The sequence below is a fragment of the Ornithorhynchus anatinus genome, chromosome 11 (genome assembly GCF_004115215.2).
Source record: "Ornithorhynchus anatinus isolate Pmale09 chromosome 11, mOrnAna1.pri.v4, whole genome shotgun sequence".
Lineage (NCBI taxonomy): Eukaryota > Metazoa > Chordata > Mammalia > Monotremata > Ornithorhynchidae > Ornithorhynchus > Ornithorhynchus anatinus.
In genome coordinates, this window is record NC_041738.1 from 54,778,104 (window position 1) to 54,800,933 (window position 22,830).

A 22,830-nucleotide genomic window follows, 5' to 3' on the forward strand; every position below is an offset into this window, starting at 1 on the left:
GGCGGCGCTTTTCCCGCCCCTTTCCCGAGCTCGGCTGCCGATTGGCTGGGCCTGCCCTTCGGCCCGCCCCCCCCGCTTCCGGCCGACCCGGAAGTGACGTCGGAGGGAGCGGCCTCCCGCCGCCTGGGGAAGCGGCGAGGCCCCTGGCGGACCGGCGGTGGCGGCGGGGACGGCGGCGGGTAAGGGGGAGCCGCGGGGAGGCGGGGGTGGGCGTCCGGGGCCGGGCCCAGGCCTCCTGCCTGCGCCCCCTCAGAGCCGGGGCCCCCCCCGGCCGGCCCCCCCGGGAACCCCCGCCTCTGAGGGGGCCATCTGTCACTCACTCACTCACTCATTCATTCATTCATTCATCCCATCGATTGAGCGCTGACTATGTGCAGAGCACCGGGCTGAGCGCCTGGAATGGACCATTCATTCATTCAGTCGTATTGACCGGGCGCTGACGGTGTGCGGAGCACTGGGCTAAGCGCTTAGAATGGACCATTCCTTCATTCAATCGTATTGACTGAGCGCTGACGGTGTGCAGAGCACCGGGCTAAGCGCCTGGAATGGACCATTCATTCATTCATTCATTCAATCGTATTGACTGAGCGCTGACTGTGTGCGGAGCACTGGGCTAAGCGCTTGGAATGCACCATTCATTCATTCGGTCATATGGATTGAGCGCTGACTGCGTGCAGAGCACTGGGCTAAGCGCTTGGAATGCACCATTCATTCATTCAATCGTATTGACTGAGCGCTGACTGTGCTGAGCACTGGGCTAAGCGCTTGGAATGCACCATTCATTCATTCGGTCATATGGATTGAGCGCTGACTGTGTGCGGAGCACTGGGCTAAGTGCTTGGAATGGACCATTCATTCATTCAATCGTATTGACTGAGCACTGACTGTGTGCGGAGCACTGGGCTAAGCGCCTGGAATGGACAATTCATACATTCATTCAGTCGTATTGACTGAGCACTGACTGTGTGCAGAGCACAGGGCTAAGCGCTTGGAATGCACCATTCATTCATTCAATAGTATTGACTGAGCGCTGACTGTGTGCGGAGCACTGGGGCTAAGCGCTTGGAATGCACCATTCATTCATTCAATCGTATTGACTGAGCGCTGACTGTGTGCGGAGCACTGGGCTAAGCGCCTGGAATGGACAATTCATACATTCATTCAATCGTATTGACTGAGCACTGACTGTGTGCAGAGCACAGGGCTAAGCGCTTGGAATGCACCATTCATTCATTCAATAGTATTGACTGAGCGCTGACTGTGTGCGGAGCACTGGGGCTAAGCGCTTGGAATGGACCATTCATTCATTCAATCGTATTGACTGAGCGCTGACTGTGTGCGGAGCACTGGGCTAAGCGCTTGGAATGGACAATTCATTCATTCGGTCATATTGATTGAGCGCTGACTGCGTGCGGAGCACTGGGCTAAGCGCTTGGAATGGACCATTCATTCATTCAATCGTATTGACTGAGCGCTGACTGTGTGCGGAGCACTGGGCTAAGCGCCTGGAATGGACAGTTCAATCGTATTGATTGAGCGCTGACTGTGTGCAGAGCACCGGGCTAAGCGCCTGGAATGGACAATTCATTCATTCACTCAATCGTATTTATTGAGCACTTACTATGTGTAGAGCACCGGGCTAAGCACTTGGAATGGACAGTTCATTCATTCATTCAGTCGTATTGATTGAGCGCTGACTGTGTGCTGAGCGCCCGACTAAGTGATTGGAATCGACAATTCATTCAATAGTATCTATTGAGCGCTGGCTATGTGCAGAGCACCAGGCTAAGCGCCTGGAATGGGCGATTCATTCATTCAATCGTGTTTATGGAGTGCTTACTATGTACAGAGCACTGGGCTAAGCGCCTGGAATGGGCAGTTCATTCAATCGTATTGATTGAGCACTGATTGTGCAGAGCACTGGACTAAGCACCTGAGTTGAACAAGTCATTCATTCACTCAGTCGTATTGATTGAGCACTTACTATGTGCAGAGCACCGACCTAAGCGCCTGGAATGGACAGTTCAGTCGTATTTATTGAGCGCTGACTGTGTGCAGAGCACCAGACTAAGCACCTGGGAATGGACAATTCATTCGTGGCTCAGTGGACAGAGCCCGGGCTTGGGAGTCAGAGGTCATGGGTTCGAATCCCGGCTCCACCACTTGTCAGCTGTGTGACCGTGGGCAAGTCACTTCACTTCTCTGGACCTCAGTTCCCTCATCTGTAAAATGGGAATGAACTGAGCCTCACGTGGGACAACTTGATTACCCTGTATCTACCTCAGCGCTTCGAACAGTGCCCTGCACATAGTAAGCACTTAACAAATACCAGCATTATTCATTCAGTCGTATTGATTGAGCGCTGACTGTGTGCAGAACACCAGACTAAGCGCCTGGAATAGACAAGTCATTCATTCACTCAATCATATTTATTGAAAGCTTACTGTGTGCAGAGCACCAGGCTAAGCGCCTGGAATGGACAGTTCATTCACTCAGTCGTATTGATTGAGCGCTGACTGTGTGCAGTGCACTGGACTAAGCGCTTGGAATGGGCAATTCATTCATTTAACCGTATTTATTGAGCACTTACTGTGTGCAGAGCATTGTACTAGGCACTTGGAAGGTATAATTCAGCAACAGATAGAGACAATCTCTGCCCAACTACGGGCTCACAGTCTAGAAAGGGAAAGACAGCAAAACAAAGCAATCGCTGGTAGCTAGTAAAATTAATAATAGTATTTTAGCACTTAACTGTGTGCCAGGCTCTGTACTAAGCACTGGGGTGGATACCAGCAAACACAGTCCCTGTCCCATGCGGGGCTCACACTTGTAATCCCCATTTTACACATGAGGGGACTGAAGCCCAGAGAAGCGAAGTGACTTGCCCAAGGTCACACAGCGGACAAGTGACCAAGCCAGGATTAGAACCCATGACCTTCTGGCTCCCAGGCCCGGCCTCTAGCCATTACACCATTCTCAAGCACAATGTATTAAGCGCCTGCTGTGTACAGAGCACTGTACTAAATGCTGAGGGGAGAACGGTAGAGTTAGCAGACGGAATACAGCTTCTTCTGGCTCAGTGGAACGAGCACAGGGTTGGGAGTCAGAGGTCGTGGGTTCTAATTCCCGCTCCGCCACTTGTCTGCTGCGTGACCTTGGGCAAGTCACTTAACTTCTCTGGGCCTCAGTTACCTCATCTGGAAAATGGCGATTTAAAGGGTGAGCCCCATGTGGGACAACCTGATTACCCTGTGTCTACCCCAGCACTTAGAACAGTGCTTGGCACATAGTAAGCGCTTAGAGAATACCATAATTATTATTCCAGTGCTTAGAACAGTGCTTGGTACATAGTAAGCGCTTACCAAATGCCATCATTATTATTAGTATTCCCAGGCCTGGGACATGGGCCAGAGGTCGGGACTTGTTGGCAGAGCGGAGAGGGTCCTGCAAATCCCCTGGGCAGATCGGGGAAGGGCATTTAGGGCATCCAGTCTATCCCGCTGCCCACTCTTTGCCTACCTCCTCCTTCTGACCTGGAACTCCCTTTCCCATTATATTTGACAGACCACCACTCTTTCCACTTTCAATCCTAAAATCCCATGTCCAAGAAGCCTTCCCCTCCCAAGTCCGTATTTCCCCTACTCTCTGTCCCTTCTGCATGGCCTATTCACCTGGATCTGTCCCCTTCAATAATAATATAATAGTAATGCTGATGATGGTATTTGTTGAGCACTTACTACGTGCCAAGCACTGTTCTAAGGGCTGGGAGCGATATAAGGTTATCAGGTTGTCCTAGGTGGGGCTCAAAGTCTTCATCCCCATTTTACCAATGAGGTAACTGAGGCTCAGAGAAGTGACTTGCCCAGTGTCACACAGTTGTCAAGTGGCGGAACGGGGATTAGAACCCACAACCTCTGACTCCCAAACCCGTGCTCTTTCCACTAAGTAGTCGCGCTGCTTCTCACACTTGACTAAGCGCTTGACATTCGTCCCGCCCTCAGCATTTATGTCCATATCCGGACTGTACTTCACGTCTCTCTTCCCCTATAGCCTGCCAGTTCTTTACGGGCAGGGAACGAGTCTATCGGCTCTGTTGTATTGTACTCTCCCAGTCGCTTAGTACAGTGCCCTGCATTGATTGATTGATTGATTGATCCCTCCAAGGCCTTTCGTTTGCCAGCCTCCTGGAAATGACCCATGGCCCCGGGACCTGTCCCTCTGCCCTTCCAGCTCCCTGTCGTTTCTGGCCGCAGATCTGTAGCCAGGGCCGCTCTCTCCTGACCGTGCCCTGGCTCTCTGCGCCGCCGGGAATGGTGATGCCCGTTCTCCTTCGACCTCACAAAATGAGTCAGAGGCGCCCAGCTGAACCCCGAGCACAACCCCTTGCCAAGACCAGGTGGGAACGAGCGCCCGGAAGACCTCCTGTTCCCCAAGGTCCTTCCTGGGTGTCAGGGTGATAGCAGTAATAATAGTTGTGCGCCTTACGTGCTAAGAACTGTAATAAGTGCTCAGCCTGTCCGAAGCGGCACTCCTTATCTTCCCACCCAAACCCTGTCATCCCCCCGAGTTTTCCATCACTGTAGATGGCACCACCATCCTTCCCGTCTCACAAGCCTCCTACTTTGGCGTTAATCCTTGACTCCTCTCTCTCTCATTCAACTCATATCTTCAGTCCAACGCTAAATCCTGTCGGTCCCACCTTCACAGCATCGCTAAAATCCGCCCTTTCTTTTCCATCCAAACCGCTACCACGTTAATGCAGTCACTCATCCTAACCCACCTGAATTATTGCCTCAGCCTCCTTGCTGACCTCCCAGCCTCCTGCCTCTCCCCACTCCAGTCCATATTTCACTCTGCTGCCCGGATCATTTTTCTACCAGAACGTATAGTATATGTCAACCCACTCCTCAGAAAACTCCACGGTTGTCCATCCACCGCCACATAGATTCATTCATTCAGTCGTATTTATTGAGCATTTACTGAGTGCAAAGCACTGTACTCCACATCAAACAAAAACTCACCGTTAGCTTTAAAGCTTTCTATCACCTCGACCTCTCCAACTTCACTTCACTACTCTCCTATTACCCCCAGCCCACACGCTTCGCTCCTCTAATGCTAACCTTCACACTGTGCCTCAGTCTCTCCTATCATACCACCGACCCCTCGTCTACATTCTGCCTCTGACCTGGAACGCCCTCCATCCTCAAATCTGACAGAGAGTTATTGAAGGCACATCTCCTCTAGGAAGCCCTCCTTGACTTAGCCCCCATTTTCCTCGCCCTGACTCGCACCCTCTTTTCTTTCCCCGTTCCGGCCCCACACCATTACGTACATATCTGTAATATATTGTTTTATATTTACGTCTGTCTCCTCTAGACAGTAAACTCGTCGTGGGCAAGGAATGTGTTTATTGTTGTATTGTACTCTCCCGAGTGCTTACTACAGTGCTGTGCACACAGTAAGTGCTTAATGAATGAGTGAATGAATGAGAGCTAGGGTAGATACATTGGTCCCAATTCTCGTCCCTCATGGGGCTCCCCTTCTGAAGTAAGAGGGAGTAAGATTGAATCCCCATTTTATAGATGAGGAATCTGAGGCCCAGAGAAGTGAAGCGACCTGCTCAGGGCCACTCAGCAGACAAGTGGCGGAGCTGGGATTAGAACCCAGGTCCTTTGGACTCCCAGGCCTGCGCTCCCTCTGCTAAGCCATACTGCTCCGCTAGCCTACGCTGCTGGGGTAGGTTGGGAGAGGAGACTAGCGTCTCTGGGAAAGGAGAGTGAAGGTTGTCTCTGGCAGCTGGACGCGCTTCGGGTGATGGCCAGGAGGACGTGGAGCCCGGGGGAGTTTAGCCGCTCCTGTTGTGTGGCTCCTCGGGGGTCCGACTCCGGGCTGCAGAGTCCTAATCCCCCTGCCCTCTCCCCCAGCCCGCCGCTCTGATGCCGAGAGGGAGGTGGAAGGAGCCGCCGTGGAGTGTGAACCCGGAGCCCCTCCTGGGCCTGCCCCCCTGCCTGTGGCTGGCCCTAGCCGGGGTCTCCTTGCTGGCTCCCCGGGTCTCCGGCCTCCCGGAGCCGGACGGGACTGAGGCCCGGGGCTCCGTGGGGCTGAGCTGGGCCGTTCACCTGGATGGCGCGGAGGGCGAGGAGGAGGGGACGCGGCAGCGGGCAGACGCCCTGGCCCGGGCCGCGGGGCTGGTGAACGCCGGACGCATCGGAGAGCTGCGGGGGCACTACCTCTTCACCCAGCCGGCCGGGCCCCGCGAGGATGGGCAGGAGGAAGCCGCGCGGCGGCGGGCCGAGGAGGTGCTGGCCGGGCACGAAGCCGTGCGTTGGCATGCAGAGCAGCGGCTGCTGAAGCGAGCCAAGCGGGGCCTGCATTTCAACGACCCCAAATTCCCACAGCAGTGGCACCTGGTGAGTCTCGGCGGGGGAGGCGGGTGGGGGGAGGTCACCTCCCGGGTCCCCAGCCTCCCCAGAGTGGCTGCCCGGCTCCCAGGGGCGGTTCTGGGTCTTCAGGGTGGCCATTGCCGGGGGTGCCCGGCCGGGACCCGCCCGGGGGCTCTGCTTCCCGGGCCAGCTGACCAGCCTCTCCGGCAGAACAACCGGCGCAGCCCCGGCCGGGACATCAACGTGACGGGCGTGTGGGAGCGTAACGTGACGGGCCGTGGGGTGACCGTGGTGGTGGTGGACGATGGCGTGGAGCACACCATCCAGGACATCCAGCCTAATTACGTGAGCGGCCATCCCTCCTTCCTCCCGAGGGCCAAGCGGAGGGGTCGGGTGGAGGCACAGTGTTCCCCCAAGGGGTTGGGACCCCGCCCTCCCCTGCCCGGGCCAGCAGGCTCCCTAACCCGGCCGAGATCAGCCTGCTGGACGGATGCCCAGAGAGAGGCAGTTCAGCCCCTGGGGTGGGGGCAGCCGCCCGCCGGCCGGGGACACCACCCTCTTCCGGTTCCTTCCCAGGCACGGAGGATCTGGGGGAGAGCGGATTCCGACCGCCCCTCCCTCTTCCCAGGGTGGCCCCCCCAGAGCAGTGCGAAGCGGAGAGCAGCGTGGCCTAATGGAAAGAGCCGAAAGCCGGGAGTCAGAAGACCAGGGTTCTAATCTCGGCTCTGCCTCTGGCCTGCTGGGGGGCCTTGGGCAAGTTCACTGAACTTTTGTGGGCCTCAGTTTCCTCACCTGTAAAATAGGGTATAAATCCCGCTTGGGCTGTGAGCCCATGTGGAAGAGGGACCGCATCCCAACTGCACACGTTGCATCTGCTCCAGGGCTTTGCACAGTGTTTGGCAGATAGTAAGCACTTAACAAATACTGCAGTTATTCACGAGCAGTGCCCCCCTAGGAGGCAGATGGGACAAAGACGAGCCGCTGACCAGTCCTTGCGGTCTGGCTGTCCACACTGCAGCCCCTCAGCTTTCCCCAGGACCCCCGGGTGGGCAGTGCCCTCCCCTTCTGATGGCAGGGTGTCCCCGGGAGGATCAGAGCCCCCGGTCCCTCCTCGGCCCCCGCCAGATCCCCAGGGCCCAGGTCCCGCCCCAGCCCCGTGCCCGTGCGGCGGCTGGTGACCCGAACGTTCCCCCGACCCCACTCTCTTCCTCCCTTCTAGAGCCCCGAAGGCAGCTACGACCTCAACTCCAACGATCCCGACCCCATGCCCCACCCCGATGAGGAAAACGGCAACCACCACGGCACCCGCTGCGCGGGAGAGATCGCCGCGGTGCCCAACAACAGCTTCTGTGCCGTTGGTGTGGCCTTCGGCAGCCGCATCGCAGGTAGGCGCACCGTGCCCTCCCTCTTCCCTCCGGCCGGGGGGGACCGGGATTCGGGGTCCCGCCATCCCACCCAGCCCGGGCTCCTCGCCTGCCCGGGCTCAGTGGGGGGCTCCCTCCCGGGCCGGCCCACGAGCCGGTGCCTGCCTCGCCCGCTGTCCTGGGCTGACCACGCTCCCCCCTCGGCCCAGCGGAGGGCGAAACCCTCCTTCCAGCCAGACCGCTAGAGCAGTCCAGAGGAAGGCCGGCGGGGAGGGAGGGAGCTCTGAGACGCCTCCCCGCAGCCCTCCCCTCTCCAAGAGCCCCTGGCCCTCACAATGCCCCCCTCCTGCTCTCCATGAACACGCCGGTTCTTACGGTGCTCCCCTTCACTCTCCTCGCTCTAAAAGCCCCTGACCCTCACCGTGATCCCCCTCCCTTCTCCTCTCCAAGAGCACCTTGGCCATCACGGTACTCCCCCTCCCCTCCCTGAGAGGAGCTTTGTGCTCCCCCTCCCCTCACCTAGAGCCCCCGGCCCTGATGGTACTCCCCCTCCCTTCTCTGAGGACACTCTGGCCCTCACAGTGCTCCCCCGCCTCTCTCCGAGGACACCCTAGCCCTTACGGTGCTCCCAACCACAGTCCAACTTCACTCCAGCTAACTCCAGATGCAAGGAGAGGGCAGAGGAAGGGTTAAGGGCAGGCCAAGGCCCAGAGAGGGGCCAGGCAGCATGGCCGCAGTGGAACCAGGAAGGGCTCTCGGTCACTGTCCCTGGTGCCCAGGGCAGGGCAGGGCAGGGTGGGGGTCGTTCCCATGTCCCTCGTGACCCTCGTCCCCCGATGCCCAGGGATCCGGGTGTTGGACGGACCCTTGACGGACAGCATGGAGGCCGTGGCCTTCAACAAGCACTATCAGATCAACGACATCTACAGCTGCAGGTGAGGACCCTTCTTGCCCCCTCCGCCCCTCTCTCCGGCCTCGGGGAGGACGGGTCTGGACCCTGGCCGGAACCTCGGGCCCTGAGGGGCAGACCCGACTCCGGCTGCTCCCGGCTCAGTGCTCCCTTCCCCCCCCGCCGTCTCCCAGTCCCATCCCTGCCCCTGTCCCCATTCCCTCCTGTTCAAAGGTGGGGAAACTAAGGGTTGGGAGGAGGACCGTGGGAGCTCAGGGGACAGGCTGGGGATGGAGCCAGGGTCTGGCTCCCCTTTGACCACCAGGAAGCACAGCCTGCCCCCTTCCCGCCCTTCCCCCGCCCCACCCCACCTCTGGGCCTGGCGGGGCTGAGATGATGTCAGCCGGGTGGTATGTTTCCTTTTGGAGAAAGAGCAAACAGCTCCCTGCGCACTTCCCCCCCAACCCCCAGCCACGTACACCCTCCCTCCGTCCGTCTCTCTGTCCCTTCCTCCTGGGGACTCAAGCAGGGCGAGGGCTGGGCTCCCCATCCAGGCCTCCTCCCTACCCGCCCCTCCACCAGTCCAGGCCTCTAGCACATCTTCTTTGGGGGAGGTCAAAGGGGCTAAATGAACCCTCCCGTCCAAACCCTGACCCCCGGGTCCCAGCGGCAAGGAGTCACTGGCCCACCTTGGCTTCGGTCCCGGCCCCCTCGAGGCCCGACCCCAACCCCGTCACTTCTTGCCTCTCCCCAGCTGGGGCCCGGACGACGATGGGAAGACGGTGGATGGGCCTCACCAGCTCGGCAAGGTGGGAAGGAGGGGATCGGCCCGAGCCCCGCCGGGGGCGGGAGTGGGGCGCTGTGAGGAACGGCCCCAGCGGGAGGGCCCGGGGGAGGGTCATCCACCGGGGGAGGGGCAGGGTGGCCATTGGCCCGAGCCCTGGGACTCTTTCCCGCAGGCCGCCCTGCAGCACGGGGTCATGGCCGGCCGCCACGGTTTCGGGAGCATCTTTGTGGTTGCCAGCGGCAACGGGGGGCAGCACAGCGACAACTGCAACTACGACGGCTACGCCAATTCCATCTACACCATCACCATAGGTAGCACCGTGGGCCGCCCCGGGACCCGTCCGCTCCCCACCTCTGGGTGTGGGTCTCGGCCAGGGGAAGGGTGAAGGTGGGAATCTGTCGGGTGTCGGGCTGGCCCTCGACGGACCCATCAGGGGGTCAGTGCCCACTGTGGGGAGAGACCTCGGCCTATGAGGTGGGGCGGGGCTGCGGTGTATAGGACCGTGGACCGCGGGCCACTCAGCAATTCCATGGGGCCGGGGGCGGCGCGGGGGACGCTCAGCCGTAACCTCCGGCTCGCCAGGATGGGCATTCCCTGCTCCGCCAGCCTGCAGGGTGCGGGTGGACCCAGGCCCGACCCCCGGTTCCGCCCTCACCCCCCAGGAGCTGTGGATGAGGAGGGCCGAATGCCGTTCTACGCGGAAGAGTGCGCTTCCATGTTGGCGGTCACCTTCAGTGGCGGCGACAAGATGCTGCGCAGCATTGTCAGTGGACCTCGGCCCCTGGTCCCCGCTCCCCGCTCCCTCTCCCTCCCCGGCTCCGACCTGCCTCCTGTCCCCGCTCCCTCCCCGGCCCCGGTCTGCCCCCGGCCCCTGCTACCTCCCCAGCCCTGATCTGCCCCCGGCCCCCTCCTCCCTCACGGACCCTGGTCTGCACCCCCCGCTCCCACCCGCCGCCTTCCCCGCCGGCTCTGATTGGCCCAGGTCCAATAGAAAGGCTCGCCCGACAGTGTGAATCTCCAACACTGGGGACTGTAGTTAGTGTAAGCATGGTACCAGGCCATCGGACTGGGCGTGGGGGCACCCAGCACCCAGGCCTGCCCAGGCCTCCTCCACCCTCCCTCACACCGGCAACCCCCCTTCCCTCCCCACCCCCTGCAGCGTGAGGAGGTCGTAGACTCAGATCCGCCAACTTCCACAGTCCGTCACCCAGTCACCCCGGGCGGCTTCCTTAACAGGAAGAAATTAATTTTCTCCCTGGCACAGCCCTCACTTGGCCTCCGACCGGGGCTGTTTCCCCAGTCTCTGGAAGCCCCAGGCATCCGAGCACATTCCGCCATTGGCGGAAGCCAGGCGCCCGGGCCAGGAGCAGGAGCACCGGAGTGTAGCCTCGGCTCCCTCCTGCCCTGGGCTTGGGGTGGCTTCTCCTGAATCTGGAACCATGAAGGGGCCTGCGAGACTTGGGGACAGACTCCACTCTGTGCCCCCGGGACTGCCTCCCACCCTGGGACTTTGGGGTGGGGAGTCGGAGGGTGGGGTTTCTCTGGCTGGGCCCAGGAGCTCAGAGTAGCAGGACCAGGCTGGAGCCAGAGAGCACATCGAGTCCCCAGCGGGGCAGGGCGGGGCTCCACCAGGCAGACAGATGCACCCTTTGTCTGGGCTGAATTCCCCCCCCCTTCATCCCCCCCCCCCCCCCGGCCCTGGCACCTACACCCCGGGGCCACCGGCGCGATGGCTGAACCAGGCTGCCTTTACAGATGCTTTCAGACCCAGCCCTGCCCGGCTTCACCCCATCCCCCAGACGGCCACCTCGGCCTCAAGGTCTTGGCCGACCCTGGGCTCTGTGCTGAGCGCTGAGGAGCCAATACAGAAGCCTTATTGATTGATGGTATTTGAGTGCTTACTGTGTGCAGAGCACTGTACTAAGTTTGGGAGAGTACCATAGAAGAGAGTTGGGAGACATGTTTCCTGCCCACACCAACTTACAGTCTAGAGGAGGAGACCGACACTAGTGGAAATGAAGAAACGATGGATGTGGATGTAAATGCCGAGGGGTTGAGGGGGGGTGAATGAAGACAGTGAGGAATCCAGGGGCCGGAGGATAGTGAGACGGAGACGGAAGTGTCGATGGGGAGCGGTGGGCATAGGGGTGCGATGAGGGAGCAAGAGTGGACTTCTGGCAGGGGAGACCCCCGGCCTGCCCCACCCCAGAGCGTGCCCGCCCCTGCCGGCCCCGGGGTCCTCCCCAGCCCGACCAGGACCTCGTCCACCCCTGCAGGTGACCACCGACTGGGACCTGCAGAAGGGTACAGGCTGCACGGAGGGCCACACGGGGACGTCGGCGGCGGCCCCGCTGGCCGCCGGCATGATGGCCTTGATGCTGCAGGTGCGGCCCTGTCTGACGTGGAGAGATGTGCAGCACATCATCGTCTTCACAGCCACCAGGGTGAGCCCCCGCCTGCCTGCCAACGTGGGACCCCTGAGGCCTAGGGGCTTCAGAGACCCTGGGGCCGGCGATTCCCGTCTTCAGGGTTCCGGGCACCTCCGGGGTTCTCCGATGCCCCACCCCCCCGGGATCCAGAACGTGAAGTCCCTGGGGATCCAGAGGGGTGTTTCACAGGGTTCCCAGATTTGAGGGACTCGTAGTGCCAGGACGTTCAGTTCTGTGTGGGTGAGGTATGCAGAGCCGATGCCAAGGCCTGGGGTCCACCCCGGAGGCCCTGAAAGCGTCCCAGCCGCAGCCCTCCCTCAATCCCTCCCCTGGTTGAGGCCTGCCCTGAGGGCCTCATCCCGGCCCCAGTTCTGCACAGTGGGCTGGGGGTGGCTCCCTCCAAGGCCCACCCCCTCCCCCGCCACCTCCGAGCAGAGCATCCCCCGATCTGTCTTGGGGGGAGGAAGTGGCCAGAAGGATCTGCGTCTCCCTGACAGTACGAGGACCACCACGCCAACTGGGACACCAACCAGGCCGGTTTCAGCCACAGCCACCAGCACGGCTTCGGCCTGCTCAACGCCTGGAGGCTCGTCAATGCCGCCAAGGTGAGGGGGGGTCGGGGCGGCTGCTGGAGGGCAGGGGGGTATCAGGCAGGCCCACCGCATCCAACGGATTGGGAGGCGGGCTTCCGGGTCAGTCCGTGGGTCCTCAGGGCTCTCTGGGCCCTGACCCCCACGTCACTCCCGGACCCCCCGCGGAGATCCCCTCACTTGCTCTGACCCCTCCTGTGCGGGGGCCGAGGGTCCGGCCCAGCCCCTTCCCCTCCCCCGGCCCGTCGCCGGCCCCTGTCGTCACTGGAGGGGGCAGCCGGGGGGGGGGGGGGGGGGGCGGTTCTAGACCGATGCTTTCAATCTCTCTGGAGGGGCGGGGGCTGGAGAGCATCCCTGCATGGTGCTAAATGTGTGTATGTGTGTGTGCGCGTGTGTGTCCGTCCCCCGCCCGCTCCCTCCCTTTCCCTTAACAGATCTGGACATCTGTCCCTTACCTAGCTTCGTACGTCAGTCCCGTCTTAAGAGAGGCAAAGGTCATCCCGCTGGCCCCCCGCTCGCTGGAGGTCGTGTGGAATGGTGAGTGGCCGGCAGGGAAGGGGTTAACCCTGGGCCGGAGGTTTCCGCGGGGGTGGGGGGTGGGCCGGCTCTCCCTCTCCCCTCCCCCAGCCCCCCTCCTTCCCCCTCCAACGGAGCTGAGCCGGGACTGAGCCCGGGCCAAACCGGAGCCGTTGGATTTGCCCATTTTCGGTCATGTTGCCGCTTCTGAGCTGGCGGCCCGGCCCCAGAGACGCGACCTTTCTCCCGTGCCAGACCTGCTCCCGGGAGGGGTGTGACGGGGGCTGGAGCCCTGGGGGTGGGGGAAATGGAGTGGGGGGCAGGGGGTGTGTGTGTTGGAATTGCAGCGCGGCCTCAGGCTCCCACGGAGACGATGGGCCTGGCTGCTCCACAGCCCACCGACTTCTCAGCGGGTTAAGGGAAGGGCCGTGGCGTTTCTCTCAGAGCTCCAGTCTCCCCTCAACCTCCGCCCATCGTGGTCCTACTCTGCACCTGCACGGAGCCCCAGATCTTCCCCTCTTTACCGTTTGCCCCAGTGCCCACCGCACCTCTGTCTGGCTGGATCTCCGGGGCTGCAGGAGAGAGAGATACCCCTCTGCCGTCTTCTACCTACCTGGCCTCTGTGCTCCCTCCCTGCTCTGCCAAGAGTTAATCTCTCATGAGCCCCAGAGATTAGGGACCCATAGGGTTCTCTGCCCATGGGGTTTTGGAAAGGCCAGTAAAGACTCCCGGGGCTCCCGAGCCCAGGAGTTGGGGGCAGTTGGCTTGTGCCCCGAGTCCCCGCCAGAGAGCAGAGTCCAGGACCCTTGAGACTTGCAAGGGGCCCGGGGCCTGCCGTCCTCCCCTTTCTGCGAGGCTGAGAGTCCAGACTCTGTCTCCGGGCCCTTGGCTTCTCCTCGGGACGATCCCCGAAATCCGTGGGGAGGAAAGCCCGCCACCCCAGAGCTCCGGGCACCCGGCCCATTCGACACTAGCATGAGGAGAGGGCCGAAAACAGCACCCGGAAGAAGGGTAGGGAAGAGGGGGATCCCCTGGGGCCGAGGGACAGCTCAGGGCCCTGACTTTGGCCCGGAGGGTTTTGGAGTTGGACCGCGCGGGGCCCGCTGCTGGCTCACTTAAGGGAACCGGGCTTCCCCCGTCTGCTGCCCCCGGTTAGGGCGAGAGCTTCCTTCCCTGTCGGGGCCTTAGTTTCTCCCTCTGAATGAGTGGCCGCCCTCAGAGTGCCCTCGGTGCCAGAAAGGGCCAAAATATCACTAGATCAATCAGTCGGTAGTACTTTTGAGTGCCTACTGTATTCACGGAACTGTACGAAGCTCTTAGGAGAGTACACTGTAACAGAGCGGTAGGCACGTTCCCTGCTTCCAGTCTGGGCTGGAGGCAGGAGAGGGATGGCTCGGGCTGGGCTAATCCAGCCCAGCAGAGACTACACTTTCCCCTCTCCCTCCCTCCCTCCCTCCCTCCCTCCCTCCTTCTCCTCCTCCTCCTCCCTTCCCCAGCCCGGCCCTGGCCCCCTGCCAGCCCAGAAGCTTCTGTTTCTCCCCAGCAGCTCCCGGTGGATCAGGAGGGCAAGGCTGATGACAGGGCAGCGGATGGGCATCCATCCCCCTGGGGCCATGTGGGGGTGGGGTTCTGCCAGCAGAAGGCCCTGGGCCTGGATGTTGGGATTAGAGTTGGGGACGCCACCACCCAGGACCCCACAGCTCAAAGGCTGGGGGGAATTTGGTCTGTCTGGAGAAGGAGACCCTCCACTTTAGCAGAGAGTGTACGTGCAGTTGTGTGTCCGCGTTTGCATTGGCATGCTTGGGGGGAGCCCCCCAAGGGCGAGGGGCCCCGGGGAGCAGAGGGGGCGAGGGCTGTCCCGGAGGTCCACGGTGAGCGGCAGTGCCGGCACCCCCGCCCTTCCCCCCACTTCTCTGCAGTGAGCCACGCGGACCTGGCGCTGTCAGGGCTGAGGACACTGGAGCACGTGGCGGTGACCGTGACCATCAGCCACCCGCGGCGTGGCAGCCTGGACCTGCGGCTGTCCTGCCCCAGCGGGATGCTGTCGCTCATAGGTGCCCCCCGCAGCCTCGACTCGTACGTTCCGCGGGCCCGCGGCTCCGTCCCGGGTGGGCGGGCCGTCCCAGGAAGGGACCTTGGGCACCTCGGGGCCCCTGGCCGGCGGCCCGAGGGCCCGAGCTTCCCCCGGGGAGCAGGGGAGGAGCCCCGCCACCCCCTCCACCGTTCCCCACACCGTTCCCCAGGGACCCCGGTGGCTTCGACGACTGGACCTTCTCCACTGTGCGCTGCTGGGGGGAGGGAGCCCAGGGCCAGTACCGGCTGTCCGTCAGGGATGTGGGTAAGCCTCGCCCCTTCCCCTCAGAGGGTCTGGTACAGTGGACCCCGTACCCTGCCTTGGGCTTCCCCACGGGCGGCGGGCTCTACCTCGCAGCTGGTCTTCGGGGCCGAGGGATGCCGAGGAAGGGGCTGGGGGGAGCGCAGGGCCCGGGGCGGCCGCGACTGCACCGGTAACCATCCGCCTCCGCGACTTCCAAGTCGACCTGCGGCGGTGGGGCTGAGGGTAGCTTCCCCCTTCCTAGGCTGGGAAAACCGAGGTCCAGAACGCCCGGGGTGTCCGTGGGCTGCGGCCCGGGGCCTTCCGTCTCGGGGGCTCTGGGCCGGGCAGCAGCGGTGCCCACTCAGCCCAAGGAGCGGGTGCTTTCCTGGGACCTCATCCTGACGGGATAGGTGGTGGCAGAGGGACCGTGCCCTCAGCTGCCTCCTCTCCTCCCTCCAGGAGACCGGGAGTCCCGGGTCGGCATCCTGGAGCGGTGGCAGCTGACCCTGTACGGCTCCGCGTGGAATCCGCAAGAGGTTGAAGAGAGGCGCAGGTAGGGCAGGGGTCCTCGGGCCTCCCACCCCCGGGAGACGCCTCCCCCCGCACCTCTTCCGACTCCCCAGCCAGAGAGTGGGAAGTGGGGACCGGCGGAGGGCGGCGAGCCCGGCTCACGTCCGCCAATTGCCCACCAGGCTGCTGGAGGACGCTATGAGTGGCAAGTACCTGCACGACGGCTTCTCCCTGCCTTGCCCGCCCGGGCTGGACGTCCCTGAAGAGGACGGCTACAGTCTCACCCCCAACACCCTCAAGGTACCACCCCGGGGAGCTCACCCTGGGCTGGGGGCGGGGTCTTGGGGTGGAGCCCCCGCATGGCGTAGTGGATGGAGCACGGGAGTCCGAAGGACCCGGGTTCTAATCCCGGCTCCTCCACTTGTCTGCTGGGTAATCTAGGAAAAATCACTTCACTTCTCTGTGCTTCACTTACCTCATCTGCAAAACTGGGATTAAAGACTGAGAGCCCCATATGGGACAGATACCTTGTCCAACCCAATTTACCTGTATCTACCCCAGCACTTAGTACAGTGCCTGGCCCATAGCGCTTAGCAAATAGTACAGTCATTATTGAGGGGAGGAGGATTGAGACCCAGCGGCCGGGCCGAGGACACCCTGGGGTGTGGACACCGGCAGACTCCAGGGACTCCTGACCTCAGTGGCAGTGGCATTTATTGAACGCTATTGGATGCTTGCTGCGCTCGGAGAGCATTGTATTAGAGGCCGCCTCGTGCGGAGTTGTGTACTGGACACCTACTAGGGGCAGCGTACTCTACTGAAGGCCTGCTGGGGCCGAGGGCTGTCCGGGGTGCCCTTCTGGTGGTGTGTCCTGGGCCCTGGGGCACGTACCACAGAAAACGAAGATTCAGGTTGGGCCCGGGACCCACCCCAAACCCCATTCGTGGCCTGCCCCGGACAGACAGGCCCTCTGCCCCTCCACCCAGCTGTGGGTTGGGGGACCCCGAAGGGAGAAGCCAAGTGGGGGTGGGGGGATCAGCGGCCCATAACGGAGACATCTGGTCCCCCAGACCCTGATGCTGCTGGGCTGCTTTGCCGTCTTCTGGACCGCCTACTACCTGCTGGAGGTGTGCCTGAGCCAGAGGGACCTGGCCTTCGACCTGGCCTGTGGCGGCGCTCCCTGCCTGGGGTCCCGGAATCGCCACCAGGCCCTGGAGGAGGGGATGGAGCTGGAGGCCGCACCCTTGTATGAGAACAAGGACGTGGAGGAGACCGAGGGGCCCCCTGACCCGCCGAATCAGGGGAGCCGGGACCGAGAGGGGACCCTGGCCCCGGCCCTGGACCTACAGGAGGTGCGGGAAGGGCCGGCGTGCTGACCCAGGTCCTCCCTGGTGGGCTCGGGATGGGACTCCTGTCGCCTGGACCTTCCCTTCCCGGGACGGCGGAGGGCCCGGGAAGCCCCCTCGGGCTCCCGGATCGAGCTTCCAGAGGTCGTCCCGCGCCTGGCTCGGGGTGAGGAGGGAGGCCCACTCGGGCCCGAACGCTGACCGCCGCAGTCCGAGCCCCGGGATGAATGGGCCCGGGAGACTGGGGGCTGGAGGTGAAGGGGGCCGGGGCCGGGGCCCTCCATCCCTGCCCGAGGTGCCCGCTGGAGCTTCTAGGCTCTGCTGGAGTGAGAGGGGATGGAGAGGAGGTACAGCCGGGAATGCAGTGGGGACTACGGGGGGATGGAGACCGGGACCCAGAGAGCCGCAGCAGCCCAGCCCAGCTCCCTGCCGCCCCCAGCCCCCTGAGGCCCCTTCTCTCCCCCAGGCTCCCTGCTGCCGGTGGTGGGACGGGCCTGGTCCCGCTGGGAGCCAAGAGCCCCCTATTCACCCCCACCACCTCCCTCCATCCGCTCGGCTAGTCAGACCCGGGCGGCCCGGAGCTGCCGCTGCCCACGGTCTTAGCGCTAGGGTTCACTTCTCTTTAACAGCCATTCGGTTGGGGTTTTCTGCACAGCTTTTCCAAAATAAAAAAAACCTTGCACACCATTCTGGACCCTCGCCCCAGCCCGCTGGCCCAGACCGTCCCGGCCCACCTGACTGCCCGATAGATCGCATCCTTTCGCTCTTCCCCCCTCGACTCTGCCGCCTAAGCTTTCTCCCATAATGGGGCAGGGCTGGGCCCTAGACGTGGGGTCGTGTTGCTCATTCCCCTGCCGCCGCGCAGGATCGGGCCAGCTCCCCCCCCACCACCACCGAGGGGAGGGAGGGAGCAGTTGGAGAAGCAGGAAATCCGACTCGAGAGAGCAAGCAGGAGAAACGTTTCATCTCTATATTTTTCCTTATTTTACCCCCAAAAAATGAACGTACAAAACTGAGAGGAGCCAGAGCGGGGAAGGGGTGCCCCACCCCGGGCTCGATGCCCCGGATGGACCGCCTGCCCACGTTGCCGCCCCCGGGCTGGGAGGGCCTAGTGGGGGCAGCTGGTGGGGCAGGGGTAAAGGGCGATGCTCTGGAGCGAGGGGTGGGTTCCCTGGGGGCTAGAGGGGAGGGGAGCTGCCTGTGTGCTGGCCCCTTGCAGGGCTGGGGGAAGAGGGGACTGGGGCCTCAAAGCTTTGCTGGAGCTGGGGGCCCGGGGGCCCGGAGCGAGGCAGCGAGCTGGGGTCGCTGGGGGGTCTGCCCTGGGGCCTAGGCGGGCAGGGAGAGGGCAGGGGCGGGGCTGGAGCAGGGCGCCCCTCTAGCTGATGATCTGCCGGGGCCTCCCGTAGCCTGTCATGCCCGCCTGGGAAGCGCCCCTGTTGCTGCCCATCTGCAGACCGATGACGTGTTTGCCTTCCTGCAGCTGGTTTTCCGAAAAGTCCCGCTTGTGTTCCTGCGCTTTCCTGCCGACACAAGAACCGCTCGAGGGGTTGCCTCCCCTCTCTTCTCTCCCCTTCCCTTCCTCTATCCCCTCTCCCCTACATGCCCCTCCCCCGCCCAGTCCCTGGCCTCACCTCCACCACCCCTTGTCCTTCACTTGCCTCTGGCCTCCCATCCATCCCCATCCTCCAACTTTCCCTGACCTCCCCCTTCCATTCCCTGTCCTCCACCTGCCCCTGGCCTCGGCTCACCTCTATTCTCCTCCTGCTCCTAACTCCACCCAGTCCCTGGCCTTCCCTCCCCCATCCCCTGGGCTCCCCTCCTCCATCCTCTATCCTCCACTCAGTTCTTGGCCTCCCCTCCTCCATCTTCTATCCTCCACCTGCCCCTGTGTCTTCCTAGTCCCTGGCCTTCCCTCCCCCATCCCCTGAGCTCCCCTCCTCCATCCTCTATCCTCCACTCAGTTCCTGGCCTCCCCTCCTCCATCTTCTATCCTCCACCTGCCCCTGTATCTTCCTAGTCCCTGGCCTTCCCTCCCCCATCCCCTGAGCTCCCCTCCTCCATCCTCTATCCTCCACTCGGTTCCTGGCCTCCCCTCCATCCTCTATCCTCCACCTGCCCCTGTGTCTACCCAGTCCCTGGCCTCCCCTCCTTCCCCAGTCTCCAACCCCCTTCCATTGCCCCTCACCTCACCCAGCTCTCCTTAGCCCCCATCTTCCTCCCCTGCCCACCCTTCTGACACTTGAGCCCTCCAGCCTGTCTCCTCTCAGACTCGGGCCCTGCCCTAATTTGGGCTTTGCCCCCCAGGAGGGGACGCTCCCCTACCCAGGCTGGGCCTCAGCTGGGCAGCCTGCCCCGCAGGGCAGGGAGGGGTGGCGGGCTGGCCCAGCCAGGGCAACACCTACTTCATGAACCAGTTGGGGTCCCCGCGGTAGTGCCCGTCGTTTTTGGTCACGGCCAGGCTGCCCAGAGCCATCAGGGTCCGCTGCACCGCTGCCAGGTCCTTGCCTGCGGGCGAGGGAGAGCCCCAATCAGGTCCAAGACCCACCTCCGCTGCCTGAATGGCCACAGGGAACTGTTGGACCAGGTCACGGGGCCCTTCCCCTGCCAGTGTGGGTGGTCCCGGGGAGGGTGGCTGGGCTTTGATGGGACCTAAATCTTTCCCCCAAGCAGGGGGCAGGGCCTGGTGATCTGCCCAAGCCCTGCCCTCCTGCCCTCTCAGCCCCACCCACCCCTCCACCCGACCATGCCTTCAAACAGGTCCACAGTCTGGAACATGTCGGTCTTGGTGACGCCATAGTTCTCAGCGGCCTTCAGGAACTGTGCCACCTGCTCCATCTGCTTGAACACCATGGAGGGCGGGTTGTCGGGCACCTTCACCGGCTTGGAGCCATCGGGATGCAGGCTGTTCACCAACTTGCTCAGGATCTGCCGGGCCCAGAGAGAGTCAGGCCCTGCCCCATCCAGGTGCCAGGCACTGGCCCACCCCCGGCTCCGGGCTTCAGCCCCAGCCTCCAGGCCCCAGCTCCGTCCCTGGGCTCCACCCCAGATCACCAGCCTCTGGACCCGGTGCCCATCCCCACCAGGCAGCCACTCACCACGCCGTTCTTCAGCCAGACCTGGAAGCCCAGGCGTCCGCGGTCGGGGCGGCCCACGTCGGACCCGCACTGCATCACGATCCACTCCACTAGGCGCTCCTCCAGATCCTCGTCGTACTTCTTCTCGATCTTGGACTGCACCTCGCGGCTCATGCCATAGGAAGGGCCTTTGTTCGCCATGTTGCTGGGTGCTGTGCTGGGAGCGAAGAGAGGTACCGGTGGGGGTCGGCGGGGGCAGGGCCGAGCGGCCACCCAGTCAGCCCTCCTGTCCCGGGTTAGGGTTCCCAGTACCCACTCGTCCCGCCCTGAGGTGCGGGCAGCCCGGCCCGCCGGGGCACCGACCAGTGGGGTCTCTCCCCATCTTCCCCAGACAGGATCTGCAAGGCGGGGCCTGGGGGGATGGAGAGACCCAGGCCCCAGGGAGGACCAGCCCAGCTCCCCCGGCTCGAGATGGGAGAGTCGGGACCGTCCGGCGCCTTGGGGGCCACCGTCCCGCCTGTCTGGGCTTGGGAGAGGAGCAGGACTGGCCCAGACACAGCCCTCCCTCCCGGTCTCCAGGGACCCTGCAGAGCCAAGAATCTGCCACTGGCCGTGGGAACCCCGAGGACACCCCTCCTCCCCCAACTGCCTGCTTGGTGGAACGAGACAGAGCCAAGACGTCTCTGGGTCCGCCCCAACCTGGCTCTAGCTAGCAGCCCCCCGTCCAGGCTCTCTCCGCTCAGCCCCGTGAGGCCAGCCCAAATTGTGGGTGGGCTCCCAGAGCGTTGGCAGAGAGGCTCGGGGGAGCGAATATCCTGTCCCCACCAACCGACTCCGAGAACTTGGCTCTCGGCTGGCCCCGCCCAACCGAGAGGTCCCGAAGGCAGGAGAGGGGGGCCGCCGGTCCAAGATGGTCCCGGACAGAAGTCGGAGAGAGGGAGAGGAAGGGCCCCCAACCCCCCGATGTTGTCCAGCCCCTCTCCAGTTCCCCCATCCATAATGAGCTGAGTGACGCCAAGCCGTGCTCCAGGGCCGCCCATTTGCCCGCCAGGGGCCCTGGGCCTGGGCACCGGAGTTGGGTTCACGTCGGGGCCTCTGGGTCTGGGAGCTGGGGGTCTGCCCGGGACCAGGTACCGGATTCTGCCCGCTGGGGTCCTGAGCTCCGGGAATTGGGCTCTACCCTGGGCCCTGGAGCCGGGCTTCCCATAGGCCCAGGCAGCTGGTCCGGAGCAGGCACTGGAGGATGAAGATGTTCGGGGCCCCCAACTCCGCTCACCCTTCCTCACGCCTTCCCCTGCAGCTGCTTCTTCAGGACTCGGGGGTCAGCACCGTTCCCCCCTCCCCGTCCCCCACCTCCACCGGCTGCTGACCCCGGAAACACCAGCCAGGAGGACGGACTCGGGCGCCTTACCCTTCCAGCTCCGCGCTTCCCGGTAACGCAGACGTGCGCATGGGTTTGTGTGTGCGTATACACACACATACATACATATGGTATCTTATAGGGTCACACATTGGGAGGAATACACACACTCAGGGCACGGGGGCTCTCCTAGCCCCCGCCTCCCCGGGTCACTCAGGGACACGGTGAGACCCTGACACGTTGAGAGACAGGGACATACAGAGACACAGACACACGGTGACGCTCAGAGACACCGACACCCAGGGCCACACTCAGAAACACAGACACCCGGTGACGTTCGGGGACCCGCACTCGAAAGCCGACGACCAGTGACGGGCGGGGCACCGACCTGCGGGCCCCCCCCCCGGCCGGGCCCCAGCTTCCACCCGGCGGCACAGCCCTTCGCACAGGCCCCGGGGAGCCCAACGCCTTCCCTTCGACCCCGAGGGGCCCGGAGGCCGGGGGGATGGATGCGATGACCCCCCTCCCCCGGAGCGGCCGCTCACCGTGGTCCTCGGAGGCGGCGGGTCGGGACGGCTGCGGTCGGTGTGGGACGGGGCGGCGGCCGGGGCCGGGGGGCTAAAAGGCCGGAGCCCGCCCGCTGATGTCACCGGCCCGCCCCCCGCCCCCCGGCCCCGGCCCGGGCTCCATATTTGGGGAAAGACACCCAGAGCGGCGAGTCTGCGGGGCCGCCGCGCACATTCCCCGCGTGCCTGGGCGCCGGGCGGGGCCCGCACCCGGGAAGGCCCTTTTATAGCCAGGAGGCCCGGCGCCCCCGGGCCCGGGGGGTCCCACGGCCCTGCTCCGCACCCCCTGCGGGGGAGATGCTCAGAGGAATGTGTGTGTGGCGGAGGGGGGGACCACGACATCGTTTTCATTCATCCTATTTGTTTAGCGCTTAGGACAAATGAACGTATCATTCGTCAGATTTGCTAAGCGCTTAGGAGAAGCAGCGCGGCTCAGTGGCAAGAGCCCGGGCTTGGGAGTCAGAGGTCGTGGGTTCTAATCCCCTCCCCGCCGCTTCTCAGGTGGGTGACTTGAGGCGAGAGTCACTTCACTGGGCCTCAGGTCCCTCCTCTGGAAAATGGGGATGAAGACTGGGAGCCCCACGTGAGACGACCTCATTACCTTGTAATGGTAATAATAATGTTGGTATTTGTTAGGCGCTTACTAGGTGCAGAGCACCGCTCTAAGCGCTGGGGTAGATACAGGGTAATCAGATTGTC

At 63.0% G+C, this 22,830-nt stretch overlaps 2 protein-coding genes across 6 annotated transcripts; one reads left to right on the top strand and one right to left on the bottom strand.

Moving 5' to 3' along the window:
• Positions 1-112: 112 nt before the first annotated feature.
• Positions 113-17,818, top strand: PCSK7 (proprotein convertase subtilisin/kexin type 7). Of its 4 annotated transcripts, none has more exons than XM_029074779.2 (16): positions 115-179; positions 5,925-6,410; positions 6,594-6,728; positions 7,603-7,768; positions 8,592-8,682; positions 9,391-9,445; positions 9,596-9,734; positions 10,086-10,186; positions 11,700-11,867; positions 12,350-12,457; positions 12,877-12,979; positions 14,878-15,034; positions 15,202-15,296; positions 15,735-15,828; positions 15,968-16,085; positions 16,856-17,818. In XM_029074779.2, exons 2-16 carry the CDS (start codon positions 5,937-5,939, stop codon positions 17,159-17,161), a joined length of 2,310 nt encoding a protein of 769 aa, XP_028930612.1. In that variant the 5' UTR covers positions 115-179; positions 5,925-5,936; the 3' UTR covers positions 17,162-17,818. The 4 variants fall into 4 exon arrangements, with proteins under 4 accessions (XP_039769591.1, XP_028930614.1, XP_028930612.1 ...); XM_029074780.2 differs by lacking the exon at positions 115-179 and adding an exon at positions 4,205-4,396; XM_039913657.1 differs by lacking the exon at positions 10,086-10,186 and having other exon boundaries at positions 113-179; positions 12,320-12,457; positions 12,902-12,979.
• A 269-nt stretch (positions 17,819-18,087) lies between these two features.
• TAGLN (transgelin) lies at positions 18,088-22,173 on the bottom strand. 2 transcript variants are annotated; one of them, XM_029074782.1, is made up of 5 exons: positions 22,111-22,173; positions 20,227-20,422; positions 19,879-20,056; positions 19,534-19,636; positions 18,088-18,651 (listed from the first exon to the last, which is right to left on the bottom strand). In XM_029074782.1, exons 2-5 carry the CDS (start codon positions 20,404-20,406, stop codon positions 18,507-18,509), a joined length of 606 nt encoding a protein of 201 aa, XP_028930615.1. In that variant the 5' UTR covers positions 20,407-20,422; positions 22,111-22,173; the 3' UTR covers positions 18,088-18,506. The 2 variants fall into 2 exon arrangements, with proteins under 2 accessions (XP_028930615.1, XP_028930616.1); XM_029074783.2 differs by having other exon boundaries at positions 20,227-20,417; positions 22,111-22,152.
• Between the last annotated feature and the right edge of the window lie 657 nt (positions 22,174-22,830).

Coding starts and splice junctions, on each gene's coding strand:
- PCSK7 (XM_029074779.2), top strand. CDS start 5,937: ATGCCGAGAGGGAGGTGGAAGGAGCCGCCGTGGAGTGTGAACCCGGAG. Junction 15,035..15,201: donor GCCCCCCGCAGCCTCGACTC/GTACGTTCCGCG, acceptor ACCGTTCCCCAG/GGACCCCGGTGGCTTCGACG. Junction 15,297..15,734: donor GCTGTCCGTCAGGGATGTGG/GTAAGCCTCGCC, acceptor TCCTCCCTCCAG/GAGACCGGGAGTCCCGGGTC.
- TAGLN (XM_029074782.1), bottom strand. CDS start 20,406: ATGGCGAACAAAGGCCCTTCCTATGGCATGAGCCGCGAGGTGCAGTCC. Junction 20,057..20,226: donor TCTGGCTGAAGAACGGCGTG/GTGAGTGGCTGC, acceptor TGGGCCCGGCAG/ATCCTGAGCAAGTTGGTGAA. Junction 18,652..19,533: donor GACCCCAACTGGTTCATGAA/GTAGGTGTTGCC, acceptor TTGTGTCGGCAG/GAAAGCGCAGGAACACAAGC.